At 40.1% G+C, this 23,181-nt stretch overlaps 1 protein-coding gene across 2 annotated transcripts in view; it reads right to left on the bottom strand.

Moving 5' to 3' along the window:
• Positions 1–12,489: 12,489 nt before the first annotated feature.
• Positions 12,490–23,181, bottom strand: part of Tubgcp5 (tubulin gamma complex component 5) — a 35,481-nt gene continuing 24,789 nt past the window's right edge. Inside the window, exons 16-23 of one of the 2 annotated variants that reach the window (XM_034508038.2) lie at positions 21,992–22,174; positions 19,228–19,312; positions 19,016–19,136; positions 17,773–17,951; positions 15,804–15,929; positions 15,040–15,128; positions 14,202–14,302; positions 12,490–13,076 (exon numbers count right to left, since the gene is read on the bottom strand). In XM_034508038.2, the coding sequence (XP_034363929.1) occupies positions 13,030–13,076; positions 14,202–14,302; positions 15,040–15,128; positions 15,804–15,929; positions 17,773–17,951; positions 19,016–19,136; positions 19,228–19,312; positions 21,992–22,174 (931 nt within the window). In that variant the 3' untranslated portion in view covers positions 12,490–13,029. The remainder of the gene's footprint in view (positions 13,077–14,201; positions 14,303–15,039; positions 15,129–15,803; positions 15,930–17,772; positions 17,952–19,015; positions 19,137–19,227; positions 19,313–21,991; positions 22,175–23,181) is intronic. The other variant, XR_013110711.1, reaches the window with a different exon arrangement.

Here is a 23,181-nt window from a genome sequence, read left to right as displayed (position 1 = left end):
AAAACCAGAAAAACAAAAACAAACCAAGAGCCTAGTGATCTCAGACCTCAGATTCTTCAAAACATGGAATTTTTGAAATGTGTTTTTATGCTCCACCCAGGTGTACCAGACAGGATTGAGTTTACTTCAGATTTCTAATGATTGATTGATGTTGTTATTCAATCATGTCTCTATTGAAAAACATCTTTTCACCATGTTCAGCTTGTTTTTGTGATCATGTGATCTTTCTTAACCCTCAGAGTAAAAATTGTCAGAAGCTCTGAATAAAGTCAGCTACTGCCTGGAACCCTCTTTATCCCACCTCATCTATCTGCTCCGTGTCTCAGGTCTCACCGCCTCTAGAGTGGTGGCACCTGACGATTAAGAGATTTTAAAAAGTCATATGCTGTCTTAGTTAGGGTTTCTATTGCTTTGATAAAACACCATGACCAAAAAAGCAAGTTGGGGAGAAAAGGGTTTATTTGGCTTACATTTCCATATTGTTGTTCATCATTGAACGAAGTCAGGACAGGAATGCAAACAGGGCAGGATCCTGGAGGCAGGAGCCAATGCAGAAACCGTAGAGAGGAACTGCTTACTGTTTCCCCTGACTTGTCCATCCCGCTTTCCAATAGAATCGAAGACCACCAGCCTGGGGATGGCACCACACACAAGGGGCTGGGTCATCCCAAAATTGATCACTAATTGAGAAAATGCCTTACAGCTGGATCTCATGGAGGTATTTCCTCAACTTGGGTTCCTTCCTCTCTGATGACTCTAGCTTGTGTCAAATTGACATAAAACCAGTCAGTAATTTGGTAACCTAGCTTTCTAAAATACAAACATACACATTTATAGAAACTAAATAGAGTTACCCTGTAACAGGGACACAATGTTCCTACTGAATATCACAGACCAACAAATCGTCTGAAACATTACAGGTTATTGCCAATGTTCTTGATTACCCTCTAGAACTTGAAGGCAAACCTCTCTTGCTCAAGACACAACATATACTTGAGGCCTAGAACAGAGAGAAGTTTAGCTGGTACTTACCTCATCCCTGCTGACTAGCTTTCACAGTGTTGGAAGGTGCTATGCTGAAAGAAAAACTAATCACCAATTTTGCCTATCTGTGAACCCTGTGAGGCACAACAATGGGCCTTATAAAACATGGCCATTGGTGTGATTGTGGCACAAATATCATGGGAGTAAACAGCTACTTCCTGATTGTGTTTAAGGCCCGCTTAACAAGTTGAAACCCATATCTGGAACCCATATTAGGTAGGGCAAAGAACCCATGCCTATACATGCCATAGGCCCTGTGGGAAAGCCTACTGATATTACTCTCGTAAATGGGCCTAGTATTAAGTGTTAAGCCAACGATTTATATTAAGCCAATTTCTAATGATTTATCACCATGCCCTTAGATGACTGCATCTCCCAACCCTTGTTAGAGATGCTTTTTATTTGTTTGTTATTGTTATTTTGTTTTTCCTCATCAGTAAAACATAAAGACCCACACAACTGGTCAACATGTAGAAAATGAGACTGGAATGTTCAGCCCTAAATGACCTATCCTTCTCTCAAGGCTCAGGGATCATTGTGGAAGAAAAGAGTGGAAAGATGTAAGAGACAGAGGTGGTGGGTGACTATAGTGAATGTGTTGTCTGAACACAGCAGGGCAGTTGCACGTATTAATTTATAGTAGTAGAAAGAGCACACACAAGACTTGCCTGAGCTCAAGCCAGACAAAAATTTTATTATATAGAGAGGTAGGTCTCAAGTCCTACCCCTAGATAAGGAGACGTTGCCAATTGATAGCTATCCCTCCTCCTCCTCTTCCTCCTCCTCCTCCTCTTCCTCCTCCCTCCTTTTCCTCCCCCTCCTCCTCCCCTTCCCCCTCCTTCTCCTTCTCCTTCTTCTTCTAGATTTATTTATTTATTATGTATACTCCTGCATGTATGCCTGAAGACCAGAAGAGGGTACCAGGTCTCATTAAAGATGGTTATGAGTCACCATGTAGTTGCAGGGAATTGAACTCAGGACCTCTGGAAGAGCAGCCAGAGCTCTTAACCTCTAAGCCATCTCTCAGCCCAAATCGGTTTTCTTTAAGGGTGTGGTCCCTGATGGGTCAAACCATGCTCCAGAGGAAAGTTACATATTCAAGACAGAACCAACTAGATTTTTTAAAAGGACACAAAGTTGAATGGGTAGAGATGGAGGAAGGGTGCGGGGCCGGGGGGGGGGGTGTTGTTCTAAAGACACTGGGGAAGGGGTGAATATGATTAAAATACATCATATGAAATTCTCAAAAAAGAGAATGAGAAAGAAATGAGAAAAAAAGAATGAGAAAAATGGTCTTGAATAAAGGCACACCTGTAAATTACCTCTCTCTAAACACACACACGTATACACACACACACACACACACACACACACACACACACACACACACACTACAAAAATGGAAATATTTGCACAGGACTGGAAATAAAAAGTAAAACACAATTTTTGGTCTTGGTTACAAAAGCATGATGACAAAGGAAACATAACTATTTGGAGAGTGTAACAATAACACACTTATATGGGCTGCTGCTGTGACCCATAATATCAGCAGTTGCCAATTCAGTGTGAGAATTTCAATAAATAGTCATAAAGCAAATGTTCTGGTTTTGATAGCTGAATAAAAGTTTTTTTTTTTTTTTTAAAGCAACAAAACAAAGAATCCGCCCCCAGGCTCAAACAACAAAAATGATAAAGTGAAATAAAATATAGAATAAAACATATCACATCCGTGCTGTTGTAGAAATTAATCCGGGGTTTCTATCCCATCTTTGATTATTTAGTTCCAAGATGAAATACACAAAAACCTTTATATTTATAGTAAATAGCACTAGAGCTGGGCTGATATCAACCCTCTAACTATTTTGTCTATTTTCCTGTCAAATAACTTTGAGATATGACTTGCCATGTTCTGCCCAGGCTGCTCTTACTCTGACTGGGCAGCCAACATGGTCAGTTCTCATGATCCCTTATCTGATGGCATCTTTCTCTCTCTTCCCTCTCTGATCTCTTCCTCATGGTCTCTGCCTCTGACCCCAAGCCCAACATACCTCTCTTTTGCTCAGCTACAGGCCTTAGGCATCTTTATTAACCAATCAGGGATAACTTGGGGATAAATTTATATAGCATCATTTGTTGTTCAGAGGATTTCCTCGTCCCTGGGGTCAACTAAACCCTGGAGGGGCCAGTATTTAGGAGTACAATATATAGTGACAGACCAAACCTTGTCACACCAATATTTTTTTCTTTGGTGGGATGGAGTTTGATTTTGTTCCTTTTCTGTGGTATTTCATGCAATTGTGGTGGTTTGAAATAGAAGACAAGCTGTGTGTGTGTGTGTGCACAGTGGGACCTCTTGAAGATACTGTTTTGAAAGCACAAACATAAGAGTCTACACTCTTGTGATACTACCAAATCATTAAGAGGTGGAGCCTTGATAGAAGAAATACGTCCCTGGGGGTGGGCTCTGCGGTTACACCTGATCTCACTTCATGTTCTTTCCCTGCTCCCTGACTGTCTGGACAGCCTCATGGTTCTTGTTAGCATGCCACCACAATGATGGACTGTATCCCCTCAACAACTGTAAGCTAAAATAAACCTCTTACGACTCTAAGTTGCTTTTGGTCATAGCATTTTATCACAGAAAGTAATTAATACAGAAATCAAGAAAGGTATGGCTTGCAGTCAAGGTTGAAATCTATATAACCAGATTTGGGGTATACTTTGCCACTGTGAGGTTTAAACAAATTATCTTTCATATTTCATTTCTGGTATTGTTATGACCAAGTTTCAGGGCCCCCAAAGACCACTGATGAGCCAATTCTGATATAAAAACTTAAGGATCTTTATTATGAGCTCTCGAGCAAGGACTCTCACTGTCACTGTCACAGTGGGTCAGAAGTAAGAGACCCGAGTTCTAGTGGTGCAGGGTTTTTATTGTAGTTACAGTAAGCTTGGGGAGTTTCCATACAAGTCAGCAAGTTAATATTTTAAAAAATTGCATTTCTGGTGTAATCTGCAGAAACCAAATATGGAGGCGGGGGGTGGGGGGACCACCTGACAAACAGCATGGCTAGGTTGTCTATTTTCTGCAGGATGACTTGGGTTTTCTGTATGTACCTTGACCCTGCTGTTATAGTCTAACTGGCTGTTGCTAAGGGGGGGGGGGGGGGTTAGTTGCCATATGTCAAGTGGATTTTGTGCACTCTCAAAAACAGAGTTGGTTGGGCTTTACAGTGCAACCATGCATCAATAGTGTAGTTCTGCTTTCACATTGTCACTTTCCGAGGCAGTGACAGGATCTGCAGTGTGTCCTGGGGTGACAGTTCCACTCCCATACCCCATGGCTACCACATCATCAGTATATGTGATCCCTGGTCCTGCCTCCATAGGTTCTCTCTCTCTGGTTGTTAGTGCATACTGGTGATGGGAGGGGAGGGTACAAGTCCTTGCAGGTGTTTTGTGTTGAATTCAGTGGGGGCTGCTAGGAGATAATCTCTCTCTTCTTTAGGTTAGTAGTGTCTCACAAGGCGTCTGAGCCTGAGCTGACCTTGGTTCTCTGCAAATACCCGACCCCCATTCCCCATTGTTCAAGCCTCACCCAGTGGCACTTGGAATATATGTAGATGGGGAAAGTCCTTGTTTGGCAGTTCTAATCGATCTCAGATAGAGTTGTGTACACTCTCCATTTTATTTAGCTGTTGGCTTCACAGCTGTTCCAATGACGTGTGTAGTCCCTCGTTGGCCTAGCTAACTGCTTCTACAGTCCCAGGGTATGTATGAAGGTAAGCATTCCCATCCACACACCATTTACCTTGACTTGGGCAGAAGCCATGACGTGTAGCTGCTTCAGTCTGCTAAAGCATGGAGGTCTCTTTTTCTTTTTGTTTTTTTTTTTTTCTAGCCTGGGTTTCTCTGTATAGCCTTGGCTATCTACACTGGAGCTCACTCTGTAGACCAGTATGGCTTTGAACTCAAAGATCCACCTGCCTCTGACTCTTGAGTGCTGCGATTAAAGATGTGTTAGCACACTTGGACACATGTGCACACGCACTGCCAGGGTGGAGATCTTAAGTGTCTAAAGAAATTAGTTTAGCTATTTTTCTTCTAAGCAGAGTTTATTGATTATGGTTTTCTTTCACCAGGTCATACCTGGTACCTTATCAAGGAGTCTCACTTTGAGTCTTATCTTAAATATATCCCCCAGTCTGAGGCTGCATTGCTACTTTCCTAGCACGCCTTTTAAATGGTGCCATTTGCTAATATTTACTTATTGACCAGATCTTTGTTACACAGCCCAAGCGGTCCTTAAACTCACACATTTTCTGAGTTTGTGGATTACAAGTGTGCCACAGCATGCTCACTTCCCAGTATTTACTTTTATAAATTTATGTAAGAGCCATTTTCTTACTCTAAACTTGTGATAGTGGTTTTTTGTTTGTTTGTTTTGTTTTTCAAGACAGAGTTTCTCTGTGTGGCCTTGGCTGGCCTTGAAGAGATCCGTCTGTCTCCACCTCCTCAGTGCTGGGATTAAAGGTCATTCATCATCACCATCCCCTGTGATAGTATTTTCTTATGCTATCACAGTATTTTTGGCTGTAGATGCTTTTTCCATTTGTCTGTGATCTATTTCATACTGATTTTTCTTTAAGGTATATGGTGGTTCCAGTCAGTCTTCTGGACTGTTCCTGTCCTGCAATATTGCTTCAGTTATTCTTTCTAAACTTGTTGTTCACTCAGTGTGCCATGTTACAAACTTCCTGCTGGGATAAATTTGAAGTATGCCAATTCTATTCATCAGTCAAGGAACTGACATCTTAAGTCATAAATGCAATTATGTTTTTCCTGTGTGTCTATGTGACTTAAAATATTTTATTTGAAAAGATACAAAACCAGAGAAGGCTATAATTTATCTAATTCACTGTTAGGTAAGATATACGTGGATATATGTGGATGTTATAGATTGCAATCCTGCAAAAATGGAATATTCCACGGTCATATTTAATTATATCATTTCAATTTGCCAAAGTCCAAACATGGCCCAGTTGACATAGGTCACAGGCAGTGCTTGGCAAACATGCATGAAGCCTTAGAGGCCTGGCAGTTCCCAAATAGAGAAAGGCTAAAAAAACTTTCTAGTGAACCAGGTGTACAGTACATACTCCCTAGGCTCTATTATCACTGTATGACTTCCTGTTGTAGGCCATGTTCCTCTGAATTGCCTCCCAAGTGCTGGGATTAAAGGTGTGTGCCACCACTGCCCAGCCAATACTTGCTTGTTGACACTTAAAAAAGTTTTGATTTTAATTATTACTATAATATAGGCAAAACTGAGAATAATAAACTAATATTATCAAAGATCTACTAAATTTGATTAGGAAATATTGTTATACAAGATAGAATTTAAAGGAGCACTCTGGTTCTCCTATCAGAAAGAGTAATTCTGCCAGGCAGTCAGGATGAACTTGGTTAAACGCTATGGCAATATTTTACATTATAAATCTTGCCATTTGTTCAAGCAACCAAACTTTGGAATTTCTACGTGAAACATGTCTGATTGCTCAAAATGCAGATATTTTGCTTAGGGTTAGTTGCCTATTGTGCATTAATCAGAGCCTGACATGTACTTTTAAAGTTTTTCCTTTATTAATCTCTAGGTGGTGGATTGACTTTTCACTGGGAAAGCAAATTTCACACACATGTATATTTCATATAGAAAACCATATAATTTATGAATAGTTCACTTATTTTCCAATCTGAATATTTTTTGTTATGCATCATGTAGTACTTCTGGCAAAATACTAAATAGAAATGTTGAATCAGGTAGACATTTCTCTTATTCCCAAACCTAGGAATAAAGGAGTCTTTCACATTTAAATAAAATTTAAAAAAAACTTAAGTTTTAGTCCTTTAGATTGAATACTTTCCTACTTCTAGTGTTTTGGTAGCTTCTATAGCTACATGTAAATTTACTTTAGATAGCTAATGGTGCTATCTATAGTGGTCTGGAGATGGTTTGAATGTATTCTGTAGGACCGTGAAAGGACAGCATGGTTTCTGGTTGAGCACCAGCTAGAGATAGCTAGAGACCCAGCAGGTTCAAGACCCCACAGGTTTCCCTGCAAGGGATGGCATGCATTTTGCCATGCTCCCAGACTCCAGGTTCCTGACACGAGGTGGAAAACCTCCACTGATCCGTGCCTTTCAGGCACCTAGAGCAACACCCCTAATAGCCCCTCAAGTAGAGGGTATGACTACAGGCCACAGAGCCTCAAGACAGATCTCCATATTAATGAGGTACCTAAAGGCCAGAGGGCGTAGCCAATTAAGCATTCCTTCCCAGACCCTCCTCCTTTAACCTCAGGCCCAACCTGAGAATACCAGGGTATAGTTTTCATCCATTTTCCACCATGACAATAAATATCTTAAGACCATAGCCTATTTCTCTTCTTTGGGGCCCGCCCATGGGGACCCATGCAGGTTTTCAACTACTGAGCTGCCGTTTAATCTTCTGCCGGTAACCTATGTTCCAGCCACGGGAGACCCAGCCAAGCGAGTCGCTGCAACCAAGAGTCTCATCCCTGCAGGATGCAGCCAGAGCTTCTCCCCTTCGGCTGTAGGCCTATCTAGCCTGTACAGCCCCACTTCGGTTGGCCCTTCTGCCTGCCGACAGTAGTGCCTGAGATCCTAAGGGCCTAAGAACCAAACAGTCCCCAGCTGCCTTTTGGCCCGGGGAGCCCCAAGTCAAGGCTCCTTTGGGACCTCAGACTGTGTTCCCTCACGCCCAAACGAAGTCCTATGGCTTCTTACAGCCCAGTGTCTGTCCGGCGCCTGTGTGGAGTGAACATAGCCAAATTCCCAAGCCTCTGTCTCTCTGAGCCCCGGCCCTAGCCCCTTGGAGGGGGCAAATGTGGGACTCACAATTCAACCCAACAATGGACACACACTACAACCGCGCAGTATTCACCAAGGATTTATGTGTTTGGAGCCTGATCTCGTGATGATGAATGTTTAATTCTACTTTTCTTGGGTGTTGGGATTGTAGGAATATGCTAACAAGCCCACTGTATCAAGTGCTTTGTATCAAACTCAGGGCCTTGAGTATCCTAGGTAAGTACTGTAGTGACTGAGTTACTTCCCACAATGCTCCAGCAAGTTCTTTCCTTGGAGACTGGTTTACCTGTCTCTTTATGAATGCATTGTGTCTTTATGCTGTTTGGATCAGCTCTTGTGATAGTTCCAAAGGTGCTTCCATGTCTTTAAAGACCTCCACTACAAGTACCAATCTCCTGATTTGTCCTATAGTCAGTTTTGTTGTGGAGGATGAAGTTCAGTTGTAGATGTCTACCCAGCATGTGCAAATCCCTAGGTTCCATCCCCAGCAGTACCAAAAGGAACGCATGCACACTTCAGTCACACAGTAGTTTGTATTACTGTAATGGAAAGCTGAACTGAATTAATTCTATAAGCAAGTTTTAGAACTTCAGCATCCAAGACTGGAAATTCAAGATGAGAGATCCCCAATGTTTGACCTCTGGTAAATAATGAGAGTATACCGAGAAGACAGTACATCTGGAAACAAGGCCAAAGGGAGTGATTTGGGCACATACTTAAAGAGTTTAAGGGTCCAATCAGTGCTACCTTGAGGGCAGCTGCTCTGTGATTTGGAAAATCCAGTTTTGTCTCAACAGCAGCAAAGAAAAAACTCTCAAGAGTATACCACTTGCTAAAGGAATTAACAGAAACACCGATCTTCAGAACTTGGAAAAGAACTCAGGGGGATCTCAGAAATCTTTTTACAATCTCTTATTTTTATTTGTGTATGTCTATATGAGTATATGCCTTCTGTGTGTGGGTGGCCACAGAGGTGAGAATCATCAGATTACTTGGACCTAGAGTTACAGGTGGTCATGAACTGTCTTTGTGGGTGCAGGGGCCCAAACCTGGGTCTTCTGGAGAGTTCCAGGTGCCCTTAGCTGCTGAGCCTCTGGCTTTTATCTCAGAAATCTCTGAGGCTGCTTCTCCTACCACAAGGTCAGAAACATTCGAAGGCAGAATCATTTCTTAGAACACCAGAGTTGTTGTCTATAGATGTCCAGATACAGGACCATTCTGGGATCCTTCAAGTTTAACCAGGAAGTAAACTTACCACAAAGAAAAGCTTAAGGTCTGATCTCCTTACTGGTGAATTTTTACCAAATATTCAAAAACATAGAAATCTTCCAGAAAACATTAGCAAATTAATCCCAACAGTATATACATCACAATTTGGCTGAGTTTATTCCAGGATGAAAAGGTTTGTTCAACATTCAAGAACCAATGTAATAAAATCAACAGACCCATAGAACAAGGGAGACAAATAAACCAAAATAAACAAACACATGCCCCAAACAAAAGACAAAACAAAACAAAATAAAACAAACAAACAAAAAAAGCAACAAAACTTGTAGTCGCCAGGTGTTGTTCCTAGGGAACCAACCAATTTTTAAAACAGGAAATTTTTATTATTAATGTGTGTAAATGTTTTGCCTGCACATGTGTCTGTGTAATACATGTGTGCCTGGTGCCTGTGGAGATCAGAAGAGGGTTGATCCACTGGAACTGGAGCTACAGTGGGTTGTAAGCTGCCACGTGAGTACTGGGAATCTAACCCAGGAACTATGTAAGGACAGGCAGTGCACTTAACTGCTGAGCCCACCTATCTAGCTCCCAACTTTTGTTATAATAATAATAATAATAATAATAATAATAATAATAATAATAACAACAACAACAATAACAACAACAACAAAAAATGCTATTGTGTGTGTGGGTATACATATGCTGCAACATGAGTGGAGAGGTCAGGTGACATCTCCACGGTGTCAGTTGTTTCCCTCTATCCTTACAAAGGTTCTGGGAACCAAACTTAGGTTATCAGGCTTGTGTGACAAGGACTTCACTTAATGAACCATTTGTCGGCCTGCCATACTGTGTTTTGAGACAGGATTTCTTACTGGGACCCTGAGTCTGCAGATTAGGATAAGCTGGCTGTCCAGAGAGCCCCAGTGCTGGAATCACAAGTATATGCATGTCTGGTTTTTATGTGGGTGCTGGAGATAATGCTTGCTGACTGAGCCATCTCCAGGTCATAGGACTGGACTCACTGATGACATGATCTCACACACACACACAAACATTAAGAAAGCATGTACACATAGGAGTGTATTGGTGAACAAGGCCAGCAAGTTGCAGGATATAAGACTGATATAAATCACTTATGTTTACATATTAACAATTACTAATTAAAAAAGAAGACATATCTACAATATTATATATAAGAAAATACTCTAGGATAAAGTTAACAAAAGTGTAAAACTTTATACTGAAAAACAACACTGCTCAGAGAACTTTGGACCTAAATACAGAGCAAAGATCTCAGGTTTCTGGGTCAGAAGATTTTGACAGCACACTCATATCAGTCTGGAGACTCAATGCACTCACTATCTACATACCAATGGTCTTTCTGATAGCTAGAAAAGCTGATCCCAATATTCCTAAGGGAATGCAAAAGGTCTAGAGTAGACAAAGTAATCCAGGTAAAAGACGAATAATTACACAACTCAAACGCAGATTTAAAAACACTATACAAGTCTTCACCATTCTACCCTGAATGTGCCCGATTTTGTCTAATCTTAGAAGATAAGGACATATAAAAGAAAAGAGAATAGAGGTAAGTGCATAGAAATAAATTCACACATCTGTGATTTGTGGATTTAAAAAATTCAATGGAGAAAGAAATCTTTTAAATAAATTATCCTGGAGTATCTTGGTTATTTATATGAAAAGAGTGAACTCAGAAGCCTATTTCACATTTATATTGGAAGAACTAAACTTTCATTTGTTACTTTGATATATAAATTTTTTTTTTTTGTAAACTGAGATAATGGTTTATTCAGTCAATTATACCTCTAGTGCCTTCCCACAGCTTCTGGGCCACATCTGCAGGAGACTCACAAAGACACCAGGCTTCATGAGCAGGCTCCATGAGCAGTACCTCGAGCAACACTTGGGTTTGGAGTTCCTGCTAGAGACCGAGGGCTGCTGTGTTCAGCAGAACTCCAAAAGCACACTGCTTGAGGGGTGCAGATACTTCAGTTCCACAGGAACTTATTTACTGCCTTCCTGTGAATCTCCTCTCCTACCACGGGCCCACTGGCTAGTTTCCTTATTGGACAGTCTATCTGGTTTTGGACAGTCTATGTGGTCTTTAGTCTAAGCCATTTAACTTTCCTGTCAGTCACAAAATTATCCTGACCAAACTGATTCTTTATGGCAGCATTTCTCAACCTGTGGGCCACAACCCCTTCAGGTGTCAATCAACCCTTTTGCAGGGGTTGACTAAGACCACTGGAAAACATACATTTACATTATCATTCATAACAGTAGCAAAATTATAGCTATGAAGAAACAACAAAAATAATTTTAGTGTTGGGGGTACCACATGAGGAACTGTATTACGGGGTCACAACATTAGGAAGGTTGAGAACCACTGCTCTATGGGATCTTGAACTAAGTACTATATAATTAATATTAAACCTGACTCCTATAGCTTTTGTTCATTTATTTCACTTGTATTGTGATTGGAGACCTTTTTTTTTTTTTAATATGATTTCTGTTTCTAAAAAAATAAGTATGCTAGTTAGTTTTATGTTAACTTCACACAAGCTGGAGTTAGCTGAGTAGGGGAGCCTCAGTTGAGAAAATAACTTCCTAAGATCAGGCTGCAGGCAAGCCTGTAGGGAGTTTTCATAATTACTAATTGATGGGGCACAATCAGCCCACTGTGGGTGATGCCTTCCCTTGGCTGGTGGCTTTGGGGTCTATAAAAAAGAAAGTGGAGTAAGCCAGGAACAAGCCAGTGAGCAGCATCCCTCCATAGCCTCTCCATTGGCTCCTATCTCCAGGTTCTTGAGTTCCTGTCCTGACTTCCTCCAGTGAACAGAGATGTGGAAGTACAAGCCAAATAAACCCATATGCCAGGTATTTTTGTGCATGTCTGTAATTTTAGCACTTAGGAATCTGAGACAAGAGGATCTTGAGTATGGGGCAAGCCTTGGCTAAAGAGCGAGACTGTTTCAAGAAGCCAAAAATAGACTGGTGATGTATGCCTTTAATTCTAGCATTCTGGAGGCAGAGACAGGAGGATCTCTAAATTACAGGTTAGCCTGGTCTGTAGAGTGAGTTCTAGGACATCAAGGGCTGTTACACAGAAAAACTCTGTCTCTCAGTGACTGTATTATATAAGCTTAGGAATGTATATTCTATTATGGTTGGATGAGGGCTATCGATTTGACCAGCTGGCTGAAGTCCATTTCTGCTATATCCTTACTGTGTTTAAGTGCTTACATTATCTATTTGTTCTTATACAGTACCTACTAAGAAATACACATAAAATATGTGAGAAAATTGAATGGTATACATACTTTTATTTGAGATATTACTGGTTAGTTAATAAATGCAAAAAACCGATATATAACAGCTGGCGTTAAGTTCAGTTTATACATTGATATTAGTTATTTTTCTTTTGGGATGCATACAAAAATGCTTCAAGTAAATCTAAGACAACTCTTAGGTAAGAGTAAATATAAAACTTACAGGGTATCTGATGCCCTTTTACTACCTCTGGGCATCCAGTATGCACATATATACAGGCAGGCAATACTCATATAAATTAAAATAAGTCAATCTTTTAGAATAAAAGAAATATTCGTAAATAGTCTATTTTATACAACACCTATATATTTTGCAGTTAGATATACAACATTATATACATAACTCTACATACTTGATAATAATCTTCAGAAAAATACCTACAATCCATTTGTATAGACAGGTTTAACAATAAAAATAAATACAAATAAAAAAGATTCTTATTTTTCAGATAGCAACAATAAATATGTACAGGGATGATGATGCGGTCTAAAGTACTTGTTAAATCAGAGATACTTAACTTTGTTCCATGCCAGCCATGAGGGACAATGCCAGAGATTCCACTGTGGGAAGAAGAAAAAAGGTTAAAAGTTAGTTTTAAATATGTTTAAATGTTTGAATAAGGCTGTAGTGAATTCAAAACTTAAAAGTATTTAAAGATATATTATTTTTTAATTAAAGTATCAGTATTTTTAATATATAATAAAGAGAACATTTGTTAATATAAATGGAAAAGTTGGTGACATTTTTATTTCAGACTTTTAATTGTAAAAAAAAAAAAAAAAGCCTTTCATTGAACACAGTATTTATTCCACATGGTGTAAATCCTGGGTTAGCTCACAATACAGTGCCGTATTCTAATTTATGGATGTTATTTGTTTCTATAACCCTGGCCCAGTGTAAACAAGGACAAACATCCCAATGTTACTGCTTAGACAGACTGACTGCAATACTTTTTTTTTCACATCTGGCTATGCTTATTAAGTGTTTAACAGTCAGAAAATACACAAATGGAGGAGAGATTAATACCATTATTTAATTAATTAATTTTTTGAGACAGGGTTTCTCTGTGTAGCCCTGGCTGTCCTGGAACTCACTCTGTAGACCAGGCTGGCCTTGAACTTACAGAGATCTACCTACATCTCCCTCCTGAATGCTGGGATTAAAGGCGTGAACCACCACTACCACCTGGCTTGACATTATATTTACATTCTTTACCCCAAAAAGGGGAATGGGCAGAGATACTACTTAGTCCATCTAGACAGACTAAAAACTCCATGTCCTTCACACCCTATGTTCTGAACTGTAAAAATCCACATTTCTTTGTAATGAGAGGCAGTTTTGGAGGCTCTGAAATTTCTAAAAGTCTGTCATTTAGAAGGGAATAGTTACAAAGGATTCCTATGAAAATCAGGAGCGAGAGGTCAGCTCTCCGAGCTACTCCATCTCGGGTTTACAAGTCCACTGGAGTGAAGGCCCACGGCTAAGGAGCTCGTTAGCCCTAGTGATGCCATGCGCTGTTACCCATCCCATCATAAGGCTGCAGAACAAATTCAAACCATGACTAAGTATTTCCCAGTTCTGAAATGGGAAACACCCAACTCTTCCATGTGACTAGTAACAAATATCGGCACACAGACTTAGCTACAATGAACTTGGAAGGCTGTGACAACTAAGAAGATACTCACAGTGGGGAAAAGATCCTCTACAGACAGCTTTATTTAAAATGGTTACTAGAAACATGTGGCAGTTTTTAAAGTCAGATTCCATTTTCTCGATAGATTCCATTCTAAGAAAAAAGCAAATTTCAATTTATATTAAGGAACTAGTAAATAGGCAGGCTATAAAACTCTCATTGGAATAATTTCTACAATCCTACAGCTAACTAATGATCATAAAATATGAAACACTGTTTTACATTAATTTGTTTTATTTTTCATAGACAGGGTCTCATACTGACTAGGATTGACAGGAAACAGCAACTTTAAGTTGTTTGCCTAAATGACACAAGTGAAAAACACTCTATAAATAGAATATATATCATCTTTTAGAGCTTACAAACATAGAAAGTAACCCAGCATCATATCCATAACTTACTCTAAAATGTTTCAGCAAGGGTGAGGTGGTGGGGCTCATGATCCGGAACTGGTCCTCCTCAGAAACTGAGGTGAGTCACATGGGTGTGTTATGCTGCCCTTTAGACTTCATGTTTGAACGTACGTGTAATAAGAAATGCAGATAATCTAAGAATGTTTGCTTATTTTAATTAAAAGACCTTAGGTTTTTAAAACTGCTTGTGCCTTATAAGAAAACTGACTTTCCTGATGCTATCTAGTGTAACTAAATTCTATTTATTGTTGGTACATAGGATTGAACTTCAGGTCTTATGCAGAGTAGGCAAGCTAATGAACTACACTCTTAAATTCGTAGTCAGTGTTGTGTGAGCCATTATCAAGACTGGGGGTGGAAAGTCTCCTCAAATGAAGCTAGTCAGAAATGGTTACAATATACTTAGCACATACTTACTGCCAAGCCCCTAGGCCTGCCTGCCAACCTTCTGCAAACATGAGCGCCAAGTTCAGCACTTTCATAATGGCTTCTTTCACGAAGCTGACCTAAGGATCAATGTTTGAGATAAAATATGGGCTTTGTAACTCTGTAACAATGACACCAATACTTACTTAAGTCACAGGAAAAGCACATCATTATAATGACTATCTTATATGTTTATGTGAGGCTCTGAACTGAGTCCACATGAGATGTAAATCTGCATTCCAGGATGGCAGACTTTCATTCTTCTTTTTTTTTTTTTTTGTTTTTGTTTTTTCGAGACAGGGTTTCTCTGTGTAGTCCCGGCTATCCTGGAACTCACTCTGTAGACCAGGCTGGCCTCGGACTCAGAAATCCGTCTGCCTCTGCCTCCCAAGTGCTAGGATTAAAGGCACACGAAACCACCGCCAGACTTTCATTCTTAAATGCCATTTGGATTCATCAGTGCACCTGAGGCAGAAGTCCCAATGGCTGTAAAACTATTCAGTTCCACATACTCATTTTCATTGCCTAATTGCAGACTTAAGTTTCCAGTTCTGTATATTATTATTATTATATTATTATTATATTATTCTGTATATTTTTCTTAAATGTGATTGCTGGTAGTGAGGTTCACAATTTATAACCCCATTTAATCTAGTTTTTTCTAAAACAATATTGTGTTCAAAGTGGGAAGACACTGCCACATGCCTAGATCCTTTTTTTCCCCATTGTTATACCTGAGATGGTATTTTACATACCTTTTCTCTCAGCAGACATCGATCATGGATGGTTGACAAATATCTGTAGTGAATTTTAATCAACTGATCTAAATCTTTGGCTTCCTCAACTTGATGCTGAAACTCCAGCCCTGTACTGTGAAGAATCTTGAGTGAGAAGACAAAAAAAGACAAGAAGCTAAATTAGTACCCATTTGTTTGTGCAGGTCACACAGCCAGCAAGCCCTAGGATTCTCTTGTCTCTACTTCCTTCCCTAGGTCAGTGCAACCACATGTCTGGCTGTCCTAGAACTCACTCTGCAGACCAGGCTGGCCTTGAACTCACACAGCTCCATGTGCCTCTGCCATCTGAGTGCTGGGATTAAAGGCCTGCACTGCCAACTTCACAGTGGATTTCTAGGTGGGTTCTGAGGATCCAAACTCAGTTATTTATTTATTTTTTTGGCAAGCACTTTACCAACTGAGCTATCTCACTCAGTGCTGGAAAGAGATTCCTAGGCTTCCTACAACCCCTAATACGCTTCTTTAAAAGCTTGTTTTTCTGAGCCTTAGACAATGGTAGGACCAGGCCCTGGGATAGCCACTTGAACACAAAATGCATACCTTCCTTTAGAACAGACTTTCTAAAGGGAAGGGAGAGTTCAACAAACAAACAAAGAACTGAAAAATATAAAAATGTTTGTTGTAACCTAAGCACCAATTCTACAATACAAACAACTTCAATGAATTTTGCTAAGTTTACACAATACAGTATTGGCCTTTCTCTAAAGAGAAACCTAACTTTATTTTAAATAGAAAAGTAAGTAAAAATGAAGCTCCTACTTATTCCTTCACATAATTAAGGGCTTTAAGCTGGCTCTGTGAAGGCTGCTGGTATTGCAACCAGGTACTCAGCACAGCTCAGCCACATTCTCACACTGGGTTTAAAGTCACTGCATCCCAACAAGTTGAGTTTCGAGCTAACAAGCCTTGGGGGACAATGAAAGGTCCTTTGTTGATACTCTAATGCTCTGAACTCAATGATTGGTCCTCTGATGCTGCCAAAATTCGTGTATCTGACAACTGCATCTGGAACTGATTTTCAGATAACTGAGAAATGCAGTTTACTTGCTTTATGGAGAAGAATAAAGACTTCACTTTATTGACTGAGGCAGGTCTCTTTACTTCCCTAGGCTGGAATTACAAGCAGGTAACTACCACACTTGCTGGGCTTTTTTGTGTTCTGGAGGGCTGCACACCAGTCCTCGTGTATATGCAGTAAGCATCTTAATCACTGAGCTGACTCCTTAGCCCATTCCTTCTTTAAAAAAATATAATTCATTGAACCTCCTCCTCATGTATCACCCTTTCCAAGGATTTGAATTAATATTAAACACTGACACCCTTTTCCAGAGACAGCTATCACCAGTGATGAAATTTAGTGGGCTGCTGAGCAAGTTCTAAATGTCACTCTAACAGACGAGCTTTGGTGTGCCCATTCTTATGGATATAGACAAGAACTAGTCTCTGGACACAATGCTGGTTTGTATGAGGGCTCAGACACAAATGGGGCATTTACATAATAGCCCCCAATACCCACTAAGGTAGGCACCATCATGGAAGAGGAGGGGGAAAGACTGTGAGACTAGGTGATAAGGGAGGACAGAGCCAAACAGTGTCGAATGGACATGACAGGACCACTGCACTCAGGAAGCACATGGTAGCTATAGGTATCTCTATAAGATCAAGCCAGTCATCGTTCTAGCATAGAGATTCATGAGCTCCCACCTTTAACTGAAGAGCTATAGACAGTTGATGGCTTTCAGGAGAGAGAGACCATATTACCTCTCACTGACATGTTATTTTATGATGAAATTATTTATCTTCTTGTTTCATAATCTCTAAGTGTTCTGGGACTCTTGTGTAGCTATAAATACATGTTAAGTATTGTCTTTGAACCACCACCTACACAAGACAAAAGAACAGAGAAGACAGATGGACAAATACCAACCCTGGTCATGATGTAGTTGTGTAAACTATTCACAAAGTGCATGAGCTTCACTCTTAAGAGAAACATGCGATGAATTTGCTGTCTTAATGACTCTTTTGGTGGTCCAAACTGGGAGGGCGTGTCTTGGTCACGCAGAATGTCTTCCTTTGCTTGGGATCTTTCGGCAGCATTAGCTAGTTCTACAGATGATTGGAAGGACAAAATGTGCACACAGAGAATTAACTGAAAGCCACTGTTCCTTTACATGAGATGAGACACAAGGGATCAGCATGGCTGGAAACCTAACATGGGCATATCTATGCCTTGGGAAGATGAATACCAAGTTATACCAAGCTGTAGCTCAGTTGGTATAGGGCTTGCTTAGCCTACTCGACGCTCTGGGTTAACTTCCCAGCACTGAATAAACCAGTTATAATAACACATATCTGTTAATTCTAGCACTGGGTAGACACAGGGAGGACAGATGAATAAATAAATCCTTGTTATCACCGAGTTAGAAAAATACCTGTCAGACCCTCCACTAAACTTTTTGTATGACAAAAGAATATTTAGAGTCTATTCCTAAAACATCACTACATTTACAACCAACCCTATGAGTTCCTGATACTTCATTTTTTTTTTTTTGTGTATGTGAGAGTGGATGTTGTATGACATCTGTGTTTGTATGTGCACTGTGCATTGCAGAGGCCAGAAGAGGGTGGTCTGATATTTGGACCTGGTGTCAGTTGTGAGCTGCCCACAATGGATCTTCTGGAAGACAGCCAGTACTCTTCATTGCTGAGCCAGCACTCCAGCCCCCAAACTTCCTCCTTGTAGTTGGGGATTGTTAAAACTGTTGCTGTACACCTGTGCCAGTCTGATGCTGGTTTACATATAAAAATCATGAAAACCTGGTTTGAATAGGAATGGCCCCCATGGATTCATGTGTTAATGCTTGGCCACAGGAAGTGGCAATATTAGGAGGTGTGGCCTTGTGGAAGTAGGTGTGGCCTTGTTGGAGGAAGTCTGTCACTGGGGAGGGCTTTTAGGTCTCATCAGCTCAAGTCCGGCCAGTGAGACAGAGTCTCTTTCTGCCGCCTTTGGATCAAGATGTAAGCCTCTGAAACTGTCAGCTAGCCCCAATTATGAGTTGAATGTGGTCATGGTGTCTCTTTACAGCAATAAAGCCCTAACTATGACAACCTATAAAAAAACTTTCCAGAACCAAAATCAAATTGGTTAATTTATTGAAATCAAGTCTTACCACCAAATAGTAGAACATCCAGGCTGTATTTTGCCCATTTTATTTGCAATAGGAGAAGGAACACCTGATTGTAAATTTTTTGACATTCTACACTTATAACGATGTCCACAGGCCATGGGACCTACAAAAACCAAACCAAAATACAGTATTACTTACATATTTTAGTTTTACTAAAAAACAATTTTTATAAAAAAAAAATGGTAAGTGCTTACCTTGTAGCTTAGGGTAAGACCATCTAAGATATGAACGGGTAGTTTCTTCTTAGTTGTATCAACATTTTCAAAAGATATAGATAAACTAAATGAAGAAGTTTCCATTTTAGTTTGTGATAATACTGTGTAAGAATATTTATTTGTAAGAATAAAAATATTCTTACAAAAGGGTTCATAAGGGCAGGGAGTGCCCTCAGTGGCATAACACTTAGGTATTGTGACTGGGGTCCTGACAGTAACAGTAGCACACAACCATCCCACCCTCCTGTAACATTCCACACAATAAAATATGTGAATTCACTTAGTTTCTGGCATGGAGCTAGCTTTTAGAGATGAGTGGCAGTTGTTTTTGATCCCCTTCATCCCTGCCCCAACTTTTTGAGATAGAGTCTCACTGTACAGCCTAGGTTTATCTCAAATATCTGGCAATCCTCCTTCCTCAGCCTTCTGAGTGTTAGAATTACAAATATAAGCTACCTCAACCAGCAATTTTGGTTTTTGACACAAGGACTTGGTATGTAGATGACCTGGAACTCAAGGTGACCTCCCTGCCTCAGCCTCCCAAATGACTGTGCCAATATGTCTAGTTTCTGAGATAGTCTCTCACGGTATCGTAGACTGGCCTCAAACTTGACATCTCCATGACTCTACCTTTGTAGTGCTGAGATTATAGCTGTTGTGTGCCCCAACATCCAATTAGTGTTAAAATAATGGGTTTTGTTATTTTATTTTTTTTAAAAAAACAAACTCAACAATGTTAGAAGGGAATTGGGATTAAAAACAAACTGTGAGAATAGGCTGGGAACTTAATTCTGGTCAAAGCCAGGCTAAGCAGACTGAACTTTACATCTAGGCACTGTGGGCAAGGAGCAGAAGTGCTCTGGCGTGCCTCCACAGGGTCTGTATGGCAGGATCTGTTTGTTGCAGGTGCTGAGTACTGCTCTGCCTATGGCCTCCTTTCCCAAGAAAGGAAGCAAAACAGAACAGGGAAATATCCATGTGCCAGCAACTGTCCTTTCGTCATGTGAGTTACAGGTCCTGATAGACATCTTGCTATAGTTACTGAATACTAGTTGATAACCTGTATACAAACTATGGAACATTTAAAATAAGGCATCCAAGGAAGTAAGAGGTAAGGGCAACGTATGAATAATACGAACTAGCCAACTTACTGCCATGGCACAGGGACTAGATAGAGCTACTTTAGGTTATAGCAGTTTGTTGCATCAACATTCACTTAAGTGCTTACTGCGCAGATGACAGAATCCTATTTTCCTGGTTCTACAGCAGATCTGTAGAGCTGCTTTCATGGCACAGAAAACACAATGTCACTAATGAGTAGACAAACTGATGTTGGGTTGTGAGTGGGAGAGCACACCACTGAAGGAGGCCTGGGGGTGAAGAAAAACAACAGCACTTGAGGAATTAAAAACCATGTGTGAATACCTGCAATGTGAAATGCAGAAGAGAACATGGCATGGTAGAGTGTAAGACATGACGCTGGAAAAACAAAGCCTGAAAGTGAGATGTTCCTTTTCTGTCTGGTGTGAGGCACACAGGAGGGGCCTGAGGAGGAGCAATGACTATCATCCTGAGGGTTAAGTCCCTTGTGCTGTAAGAGAGCAAGGCTGAGTCATTAGGAGAGCCTGACCTGCTAGAGAGGCTACGGATATCTTCAAGGAGGCAGGGCTGATAAAAGCGATACTTATCATACTGATTCTTGACATATCAGCTGCTGACTTAACGTGCTCCTTCTCCTTCTTTCTTTTTTGGTGGGTAGGAGGTACATATATGTATGGTGTGTGTAATGTGTTTGTGTATTTGTGTGTGTCTGTGTATAGGTCAGAGGTTAATACTTTTCACTTAATTTATTAAGGCAGGGCTCTGGCTGAACTTGGAGTTTGTTAAGACAGCTTGTCCCCACCACCTGATACCTCACAAGTGCTGGGATTACAGATGAACTGTCATCCCATATGCCGTTTTTATATGGGTGCTGGGGATCCAAACTCTGGTCCCCACACTTGTGTGGCAAGTTCTTTATCTACTGAACCATGTCCTTAGCCTTTCCTTTGTGTTTTGTCTGGAGATAAAGGCTGGCCTCAAATTCCCAGACTCAGAGGAGTTCCTTGTCTCAGACCTTAAACACCTGGTACCACAAGAATATGCTACCATATCTCAGCTTTGATTTCCTTTTTTTGAGACAGGGTTTCTCTGTGTAGCCCTGATTTTCCTAAAACATACTCTATAGTACAGGCTGGCCTTGAACTCAGAGATCCACCTGCCTCTGCCTCCCAAGTGCTGGGTCAAAGGTGTGCACCACCACTGACTGGCTTGACTTTCATTTTCTAAATAGCAAAATAATTTGTAGGGTTACTGTGAATATGATAACATGTGGTATGATCTCAATATGTACTCTCTTTCATATATGCATGATTTGAATGCTAGAGCTACTCTGGGAGGTTCTGAAAACCTAGGAGGCGGGCTAAGGTGGAATAGGCAGTTCCCTGAGGTGCCCTCGGGAGTATATTGTTCCTAGGGCTGTTTCCTATCCTGCTTCCTATTGCATTACTATACTACCTCTGACAAGGTGTTAACTCCTCTGCCTAAGTACATCCTCCCTGTCAAGACATACACAAGTCTTTTGATCTGTGAGCCAAAATATACCCACCTTGAAGTAGCTTCTATTAGGTATTTAGGTCATAAGAACAAGAAGTAACAATAATTGTATGAAAAAATCTCTAGATAACTTCTTGGTTTATGTTACCGTAAACTATCTTCAGGATAGCGTTGTCCTACTGCTTCTTGAAGCTGGACATTAAGAAAAGATACATTCTGCCAGGTTTCCTTTTCTCTTATTTTATCAAAAATTGAAGTATAGAAGTCATACATGGTGTCTCCACCTTCCATCAAGAAAAAATTCCTCATGGCCTGCAAGTACTCCACTAGCCTTGAAAAAGAGAAGACATGTAAGTGAGCATGTTTTATGGCTGTAAATGTGGAATTCTAGAAAAACTACTGGTTTATACACCAATAGCCATTTGTCAGACAGATGTGTGTAAAACATTCACTAAAATTAGAAATATTCATCCTTCTCAAAAACTTTGGCAAATCACAAAAACGAAACAAAATTAATTAAAATTTCACCATATGAAGATCTACTTAGTTACTATATGGAATATTTCATTTCCGTCTTCTGCTGAACATTAAGGAAAAGACAAGACAGATCCTATCCTATTAAATATTCTGCTTATTAACCTAGTATATATTTAACCTAATATGCTGGTTAGTTTTTCAAACTTGGCACATCTTGGGACATCCTGGAATAGGAAACCTCAGTTGGAAAACCCCTCCATCAGACTGGCCTGTAGGCAAGTCTGTGAGGATTTTGATTCATAATTGATAATGGGGGCTCAGCCCACTATAGATGATGCCACCTCTGTCTGGGCTGGTGGTCCTGGGTTATATAAAACCCTTGGCTGAGAAAGCCAAGGGGAGCAAGCCAAAGAAGTATTTACTCTGTAGTCTCTGTTTTAGCTCCTGCCTCAAGATTCCTCCAATGATGAAATGTGACCTATAAGCCAAATATATCCTTTCCTTCCAAGTTCCTTCTGGTCAGTGTTTTATCATAGCAATCTAAAGCAAACTAGGACCCTTAATTTTATGAACTTTATGGAGACTCTGCATGGACAAATAAAGTCAGAGTTGGAACTAGTTATCTATTACCAAGAAACATATTTTTCTTCTCAGAGCACACTGTGCACATTTTGAGAGTTTCTTTCTTTTGGTATGTCTTTTGATACACAACCTCAGATAATTAAGTCACAATATATTTAAATCTTGAAGGTCAACTGATACTTTCAAAAGAAGATTGTTAACAAATACATATCCATTTTCTAATTAAAGTTTGCTTGAAATATAGACTCCAAAAATTATTCTACAGAAGGCTCTATTCTT

This window comes from Arvicanthis niloticus, chromosome 1 (genome assembly GCF_011762505.2).
Source record: "Arvicanthis niloticus isolate mArvNil1 chromosome 1, mArvNil1.pat.X, whole genome shotgun sequence".
NCBI classification, from domain to species: domain Eukaryota; kingdom Metazoa; phylum Chordata; class Mammalia; order Rodentia; family Muridae; genus Arvicanthis; species Arvicanthis niloticus.
This window is presented reverse-complemented; position numbering and strand designations above follow the sequence as displayed.